The 9,040-nt window shown below is 39.9% G+C and overlaps 1 protein-coding gene across 1 annotated transcript; it reads right to left on the bottom strand.

Moving 5' to 3' along the window:
- Positions 1 to 4,321: 4,321 nt before the first annotated feature.
- OTOR (otoraplin) lies at positions 4,322 to 7,992 on the bottom strand. The gene is made up of 4 exons (XM_016122010.2): positions 7,507 to 7,992; positions 6,989 to 7,128; positions 6,009 to 6,119; positions 4,322 to 5,021 (listed from the first exon to the last, which is right to left on the bottom strand). The coding sequence occupies exons 1-4, from the start codon at positions 7,619 to 7,621 to the stop codon at positions 4,998 to 5,000; spliced, it is 390 nt and encodes a 129-aa protein (XP_015977496.1). The 5' UTR covers positions 7,622 to 7,992; the 3' UTR covers positions 4,322 to 4,997.
- Positions 7,993 to 9,040: the final 1,048 nt, after the last annotated feature.

The following is a 9,040-nucleotide window of genomic DNA, read 5'->3' as shown; positions in this document are numbered from 1 at the left end:
GCTCTTCATGAGCCTTGAGCCCTCTTGGAGCTGATGAAGGGCATTTGGTGAAATGTTACTTCAGGAATAAGAATGCACACAATGAGAGCGGAAAACAAAAGGACAGCGTTTGAAATCGGGTAGAGAGAATTACTGATGCTCGGTTGCAAGCTGCGGGTTCTCTGTGCTGTGTCATAACACAGAAGGTGTGGCATACATGTGTCAGGATAAGTTTGCACAGACCTATGCGCAGGTCTATACAGTTCTACCTAATAGTTCATTACAAAACAAATTACACCCCAGATTGGACTTGAAGAATAAACGCACAAAACAAGTCACATAATTGCTTCGGCCTTCCTAGCATTTGTCATTCTTTCAAAGTTTACTTATTGATTACTAACACCCTTGAGAGAGGAGGCTTTCCCAACCTGGACATTGTTGACGTTGGGGTCCAGATCACTCCTGGTTGGAGCCTCTCTTCTGCATTATAGGATGTTTACCAGCATCGCTGCCCTTTACCGAATCGATGCCAGTAGTGCCTCTCCCTTCATTATGACAATCAAAAATGTCTCCAGACACTGACAAATATTTCTGGGAGGAGGTGGGGAAATGGGATCAAAATCGCCCCTATAGAGTATTGCTCTGTTAGACAAAGTAGAAATTCAGATTTTCTTTTCTGGTTTTGTGGAGAGCTTGTGATCTTGAAGCCAGTTTGTCTAGCTGCAGGTCCCTGCTCCCATGCTTTATAAGTGAGTGATCTGGGACACCAAGTCCTGTGCCTTTCAGCCACCTCATGACACCCCTGGAGGGTGTTGGGGTTGGCGTTAATTGTTCTCTAGAGAAGCTTCAACTCTCCAAGCTATTGCTGCTTTTCTGCAAATGAATTAAATCAGCTGAAACAATCTATAAACTCTGCAGGGCTCCAAATCCAAGGCAAACATGCAAAACAGGTCTGAAAGTAAAATGTCAGCTCTTTCCTAATGCGTGAATTTTCAAATCAGTCGAATTTATTTTAATGTCAGCAATAAATGCATATTAATCCCCTCTTCTATGCCATGTGACAAGTAGGTTTTAAGACTGTGTGTGTTGAAGGTGAGGGACAGGGCATATGAAGTTGGTCTGAGGACGTGGCCCTGGTTTTGATGATTCTAAATGCTACGAAGGATGCTCACACCCTGGGTTGCCTACTTGTTTAGAAATAGCTTTCTGTATGCCAGTTCCCAAGCTTACCACTGGATGTCAGCCTGGTCCCACTGAAGTTTCTCACGGCAGCTAACTTGCACACAAAATTTCAGAATCCATGGAAGATGATATCAGGGAGGAAGTCTGAGACCAAAATTGCTGCTTCTCTCCCTGTAAAGGATGTGGTAGGGGCTTGTGCATGCTCACAGATTGTTAGGAGGACGAAATGAAGTGAAAAGCACCTGTACAGAGCTGGGCTATAGCAGATAAAGTCAGTGCTCCCCAAAATGACCTTGAATGCCCCTTTAGTGTTGTCGCACACCCTCAGCACCTACAGCCTCTTTGAATCTGCATTGTCCATATACAGTGAGGGCCAGAACTACCTGGGGATCATGTCCCTCACAGTAACCCGTAATCAGTGACCACGGAGCCAGAGGGAAGCTCGGCTTCCTTGAACAAATCCAGATAGCCTCTGAGGTGTAACACATGCACTCTGAGGTCACAGTGGGATTAGGCATTAGTTAGCACTGTTAGGCCTTGCCTAAGGTTTCACCCTTGTTAACCCCCTACCCTATCCTGCTGGCCCTTCTGTTTCCCCTGGGAGTTATTCTTCCATAAATCTTCATCTTGAGTCTGCTTTTAGGGAACCCCATCTAAGATACTGGTTTACAGTCGATGCTCAAAAAATCATTGATCCCTTTCTCCCACAAGTATCTATCTGTCTGCTTGAGGTATCTGAAACTTGGGAACACATGTTACCTAGCATGGCCCCTGCACCCCTCCACCGTTTCCTGAAGGACAGACCAGTATTGTGAGTCTGTCCAGCTGACCTATTCGATTGTCCTTTGAGCTTGGTTGAGACTGCTTCCCAGGAACCATTGAGTCTGTGTACGGTCCTTGAGGGTCAAAGCTCAAGCTTTGCTTGTTTTTCCATTTGTGGTTGCAGTAAGGGTAGTAATTTAAAGCTCAGAAAAAGATCTAGAAACAGATAAGAAGTCCCTTAAGTCATTTTGGAGTCGTGAAGGGCAGAGGCGAGGAGAAGGAACAGAGAATTCCATTTTTTCTCCCAAACTTGACATATTATTGCTCAAAGTGCCATTCTCATCTTTGCTAGTTCATTTGGTCAAAATAAATACACATGCTGAAGCAAATAAGAAAAGGAGAGAGGGAGGATGAGAAGAGAAGAGCATCACCTCATTTTTTACCTCCCAAACACACTGGCTTTAGCCTAGCATACGCTTGAGAAAAATGATTAAAACAATTGCTCACATGTGACAGAAAAGTCATTTTCATTTAGAAAAATATTTAAATCATGAGTTGGGGAGCATTCTCTGTCTCTGTTAATAATGGGTTAGAGAGTAGATTATATAAAGCATGTGAATCAATATGTCATTTCCTGATTAAATTGCTCATATGCCCGGTATTTGTAGGTGACACAGCTGAGAAGACACTGTAGCATGGAAAGGACTTTAAGTCACAAAAATTGCATTTCAAGAGTACAACATGGAATTGTATTAACTTCTGTAATTTTGTCTCTTATTTCTTTTCACATTTTAGATAAGTGAGGCTGATGGCGGAAGAAATGAGATTTTCTTCCTAGTGCTCAGTTCTATTTCTTCTCTCCACTCAGAGCCTAAATACCCATTCCCTCCAGAGATTTGTTCAAATGCTACACAAATGAGCTTAATATTTCCCTGTATTGGATAGGATCCACGAGGATGCAAGTGTCTCAGCCAATAATCACAAACAGCAATAAATGCCCACATTTATCTTGGGTCAGGAGTAGGTGATGCTAAAGTCACTGACATCTTTGACATATTTTTTCTTCTAAGAATATGAAATATGCTAGGGTTTTCTAAACCTTTACAGCACAAAAACTGCTGCTGAACTTAGTCATACTGAGAGGTCTTAAGACCTCATACTAAATTCCCTTGCTTCTTAACCTACTATCTAAGATCAGGAGTGAACTTCCTCTTTCCTTTATCTATCCTTGCCCTCTGGGCATGGGGTGTCAGTTTCCGATTTAACCTGGGAACTCCTGAACTTGTGAACCAAAAATGTCAGCCTCAGCAGTTGACAGCCTCTTAGAGGTGTTAAGATGTCCTTGCTCTTAGTGGAAAAGAAGGAAGAAAGATTCCCCAAGTGGAAATGGGTCCCAGAGGCCTCATTGCTCCCCAAACCCTCCACTACTCAATCCCCTTTTCTCTAGGTAGATACCAATGCTGGTGAGTAGGGGCCGACTGGGGCAAGGAGGGAACCTACAGTTGGAAGACCTGTGCTTGGGAAGTGAGGCTGAATGCATGCGGCCAGATGGGGGACTTTGGGGAAACTGAAGGCACAACAGGGGTTCTAGGTGTCTCAAGGAGTGATGAGATAGCTGGAATGGGAGAGCCAGCAAGTGAGGGGCAGATGAAAACGGAGGTAGGATAAACGCCTCTTACCTTAAAATTGTGTTGAAAGCCCTAGATGCTACTGAAACCTTTTATGGAATAAAGTGAGATAGAAAAAAGGAACTAGTGGGTTTGGGTTTCTCAGGCTTTTTTTTTTTTTTTTTTTTTGAGGGGGGTATCATTTACTTGACTGAACTCCATAAGCATTTGGCAAAAATATATTCACCTAAAGTACAGCGGGTACATGAAAAACGACCCTGGAGTCCAAGTCTCCAACTTGTCTTAAATAGCTGTGAGAGGACCAGACCGCAGAAAACTGAGGAACAAACTGCATTCCCAAAGCCCCCCACCCACCTATTTTTTATATCTCAATGTGAAAAATGTTTTTTTAACTCAGAAATTGTAATTTTTTTAGTCTAGTATAGGCATTTTAATTATGTGTAAACAAACTCATAACTACATCAAAAGAATTGCATTAGTAATATACAATCAAAGCAGATTTCCAGTCGAATATATTTTAAAAATTGTGAGTCCATCGGAACCACAAAAGCTGCATCCCTTCACCGGATATTCTTGACACATCATCCTTGACTGGGGGAATTTGCACAGAAAGTGGAAATGCAAGCTTGAAATAGAAGTAGAGGAAATAACCCAGATATTTTTTTGTGTGTGGGTGTGTGTCTTTTGACTTGAGGCTCAAATAATATCCAGGGACAGCACATAATAAAAAGAAACTATTTTATTCAAAATATTTCATAAACTGTCCTACCTCGACTATATAAACACACATATATATTTAAAATGTAGAGAGAAGTAAATTGATCAGAGGATAAAATTACCCAATTGAAATAATTTCTGAGACTTTTGTCAAAGAGAAATTTAAAAGCATAGTCCAAACATCTACAAATCCAAACAGCTCTTATATTTTTCTCTAACAGCTTCACATCCCAAGGCATCAAATATTAAAAGTAACAATCCTAGAATACTACTCCTTGATAATATAGACCCTTCAGATACATTATAACACTCCAATTGGCCAGAGACAAGTAAGTAGAAAACATCATAGCCAAAGGGAATATCTGTTATCTGCCAACTTTATACAGGAAGACAAAGAGCTGGGAAGAACTACTATTTAGGAATAGCTTACAAATAAACCAACCATCTTCTATATGCATCCCTATGTATAAAAAGCCTGAAAGATAATTTGCATTTAATCTGTCCACTTGAACCAAATGCCGCCCTGCTTAGGTGGTGGGACGACCAGGCCAGCAGAAAACAAGACTTGAGTTGAAGCCCTGCCTTTACCTGCCACCCCCAGCCCCAAACCCCAGCCCTCCTGTAAAGTAACATAATGGGAAGCAAAAGTCAGACATGTATTTTTTGGTTATGTTCGCTTTTTTCTTTATTTTTGGTGTTTCCTTTCTATCTGAAGATTTGTCTAATTTGTTACTCGCAGAAGAAGTCGATATCCTAGAAAAAAAAAAAAAAAAGCAAAAATAGATTGAACTGAGCAGGCAGGGCCAGAAAAACAGATGTCTGTTCTTTATTTAAAATCAAAAGGAAATTTGGATTTAAAATAAATAAAGGTTGAACCCCAATGGTTATAATATAATTATCATTTTAAAGAAAACATTACTTAAAGTGAAGGTTTTCAAATATACTTTTTTTTTTTTCCAACTATGCCGGCACTTGGTATATTAAACAACAGAGTTGGCATGAACAAGGGCCAAAATGCCGACGAGCTACTGGCTGCTGTTTCCCAGCAGTGCCACACTTGCTTAGGTACAAGACAACCTAGGCCGCTGCCTACAGCTGAGGCAAATATGCTTTCAATTTATGATTATTCGACTCATTCAAGTTCAGTGCTAAGCAGTGATGACAAGTGAGTCCTATTTGTGAAGGCTGGGAAATGCTTTGAAGTTATTTAGCACAGCAATTAGCTCCAGGAGAATAGCTTCAAAACAACCACTTCTCGAAGCAGCTCCAGGGGGATCTTTTATTTCTGTCCTGGGTTTACAAGACCCTAAGGCATTGGAAAGAGTGTAATATTTTTCATACATAAGTGGACTCTATCCACCACAAAAATAAGGCATTCAAAGATTTTTCCAGAATATTTTGATTTTATGATTTTATTAAATACAGGTAAGTGATGTTTTTCCCAGCCCAACTCTTTAGCAAATAAGTATGTAACCATCACTAAGAGTCGGTTAATACTATTTTGGTTTCCTTTGTGACATGAATAACTCATCTGAAACAAGGGGATCAGTGGAGAAAGTCTAATGCTCTTTCGACATTGATAGTAGGTATAAACATTCTCCCAAACCTGACCGTCTCAATTTCCATTGGAACCTGGGGGCTTTGCTCCATACATCTTATAAGCCACATGATGCATTTTTAACTCCAGCCTGCATTACCCCGAGATCTAAGTTCTTCTCTCACCCTGTCTGAGCCACTTACTGTGGTAGGGACTTCCTTTGTGGCTTCCTGGTACACATGTTGCTCCGCGACCAAGTTGCTGGGGAAATAGCCCACTGTTCCCATCTCGTCCTCCTGGTGATCGCCATACACCTGAGTGCCCAGAAGCATTAACAGTCAGAGGAAAGCTGATCTGAGTCCTCAGGCATCCTCGCTGCTGTTAATGAGAATTACATAACTGCGAATGGCTCACTTTCTAGTCCAGATTCAGGGGGCACAGTCCCAAATTTGAAGTTCACTTACAGCAAGTAAGTCAACTCACAGAAACTGCATACCTGTTCTTTTGTGGCCCAGTCTTACTGAACTCACTTCAGCTTAGCATTCCATTATTTTGTGCAATCCTGTGAGCTGCCTGAAATCTTTTTGGAACCATAAAGTCAGTAATAGACACTTTTAAAGAACTCATATTTCTCAGTTTTTTAAAATTTAAATGAACAGATACTTGAGTGAATTTAAGATTTAATTCTTTGTTACTTGAGAATCTATCTGTGGGGCTGCAGATGAGAACAGTAAATCAATCCCGCTTCAGCTCTCCCCAGGGTCCACGCCTGCACATTTTAACTAAATCAAGCAGATTCTTTGAAATTAAAGAAGGTGCTAAAGTTTCTTTTAAAATATTGAAATGTAGACCGACTGCCAACATACATGCCTTTATCTGGCAAATCTGCTCAAGCTGTTTTGAGTCAATTTCAAACATTTGGGGATGTTCAAGTTCCAATGATTTTTCTGATTTTTCTTGTCAAAACATTACATAAGTCTACATTTGGTTTTGTTATGACATTTTCGTTGTGTTTCTTCGAAATGCAATGAAAACAAATATACATGAATTTTTGCATTTTCATCTACCATCTCTACAATTGTCCTTAACAATTCATTAAAATGAGTTGAAGATAAGTAATAGAAAAAAAATTAAGAGCAACATATGTCAAGATGTGTGTATATTTTTAATAATCTCATCTTACACTGCCAGCCCAAAATTCTCCAGCTTCATTTTCTTTTACCAGTTTTGAGTAAACATAGATCTGCTGCCCTTTTTTAACATTAATGAATCTACAGTCTGGGGCATTATAATCTTCTTGAGCTCTGGCCAGAGAAATAGTATCTGGAAGAAAAAAACACACACACACACATACATTGAATGACTACCATTTAGGCTCCTGGATTTTAAAACAGTAAAAAAGGCAAAACATGATCAGAAAACTAGGAAATTAGAGTGACTAATACCTCCCCACTTACAGCTTGTGTTCAGTTAAAGAAGAGTGAGAAATTCAAAGCATTAACGTGCATCCAACAGAATCTTAGCCAAGGTGAATTCTCCATGGTGAGACTCCAGAGGTGTAGACCAGGAGAAACAATGCTAACACATATACATTAGAGAAGATTCACTTCAAAAAACAATTAGATTTAATGCTGCTAGCAGATAGTTTTTTTCAGTTATTTAATAGAAAGATGATAATAAAAGGCATAAAAAAGTCCTTACAGACACACTCGTCATCTGCACAGAGCTTCTTGGAAGCAAGTCTGTCCATAAATATTCCATGCACCGCACCTACGGCCACAAGACCTGCAAGAAAAAGTAACAAGAGTCTTGCCATCTTCCTTTTTCCTGTTTATACTATCGCCCTTCAAGTAGACGTGGAAGCTGACTTCAGTGGTTCCTGTCTTTTATGTGTAGCCAGACATCTGGGTAAATGCCCTCAGCCAATGGGAAGGTGCCTACTGTTTCTCTGCTTTCATAACAGCTTCTTGGCTGCAGAGCTATTTAGCATCTGATTTTCCAAAGAGGCTCAAACTCTATGTCTTTTGTATACACGAATGATTTCCAAATGGTCCACCATTGTTGAAACCACTTTAGCAATGGTTTATTGCATTGGTAGGGCATCATTGAAAGAACTGAGAATTTTAAATCTTTAAAACAATTTTTAAGTTCAACTCCCATATTCTTTCAACTTTTAAGCAAAGATGTGCTAATTGTTCCAAATGTAAGAACTATATATGTAGTACAAATGATTTTGATTTAAACAAATCTAATTAAATATCTAGATTTATTTAATAGATAAAGGATGTTAAAGTTTACAAATCATTCATGACAGAATTTTTAGTAATCGTTGTCTGTCTTAGAGCAGACGTGGATTGTAACACACTAGTTGTCACATTCAGACCCTACTAATGGAGAATGGAAAGGAAAGGCGGATTGAAAAAAATGGAAAAAATTTTTCTCCATCTCCTTCATCTGAGGCGTTTGAAAGTTGGTCTCAAAATTCTCATGGATTATGGATCATAGGAAAAAGAGTAAAGCTCAAGGTTTGTGTTCCCACCCCCACCCCTTTCTTGCTCTCAGGCATCTTTCCCATGGAAAGTGTGGCACTGCTAGAATCCACCAACGTTGAAGCACTAATACCTGGCTCCGTCTATTTAACAAATATTTATCGAATACCTACTATGTGCCAGACACCATTCCAGGCATGAGAAATATAGCAGTTAATTAAAAAAAAAAAAAAAAGGCTCTGGTCCCAAGGATTTAATTTCTATTAGAAGAGACAAATAATAGATCGCTGCTTTTTATAGCGTTTGGGGCTGGCATCTCTCTCATAAGGTGACCTTCCCTCTCTGTTTCTAGAATAGAGGTCAGGATGCCCTGGCCAACTTGGTGGAGGAGGTTTCAGAGCAGCGCCTCCTCCTTCCTCTTCACAAATACGGTCACCACACAAAATTAAGGCCAAGCATTCGACTTACAAAATAATTTTATGCAAAACAGTTTCCCAAGGAATAGACTTGTAAAGCACAATATACTTACAGTATAATTCAAAAATTTGATTGAGTTGTGTGCGTGATAAAGTTTTGTGTGTGTGTGTGTGTGTGTGTGTGTGTAAAGGGTGTTTTTTTCAGGGGAAGATCTCGTGTACAGCTCACCCTGATTTGGAAGCTTCTTTAATTCCATATCTTCATCATAGATGAGGAAACTGAGGCCCAGCAACGGCCAGAGCCACCTTGCTTAATCACCCAATCTAAAA

This window comes from Rousettus aegyptiacus, unplaced genomic scaffold (genome assembly GCF_014176215.1).
Source record: "Rousettus aegyptiacus isolate mRouAeg1 unplaced genomic scaffold, mRouAeg1.p scaffold_m13_p_12, whole genome shotgun sequence".
NCBI lineage: Eukaryota > Metazoa > Chordata > Mammalia > Chiroptera > Pteropodidae > Rousettus > Rousettus aegyptiacus.
Note: the sequence above shows the minus strand (reverse complement) of the source record. Positions and strands in the feature narration are given on the sequence as shown.

Coding starts and splice junctions, on each gene's coding strand:
- OTOR (XM_016122010.2), bottom strand. CDS start 7,621: ATGGCAAGACTCTTGTTACTTTTTCTTGCAGGTCTTGTGGCCGTAGGT. Junction 7,129..7,506: donor TGCAGATGACGAGTGTGTCT/GTAAGGACTTTT, acceptor TTTTTCTTCCAG/ATACTATTTCTCTGGCCAGA. Junction 5,022..6,008: donor CAAAGGAAGTCCCTACCACA/GTAAGTGGCTCA, acceptor TTTTTTTTCTAG/GATATCGACTTCTTCTGCGA.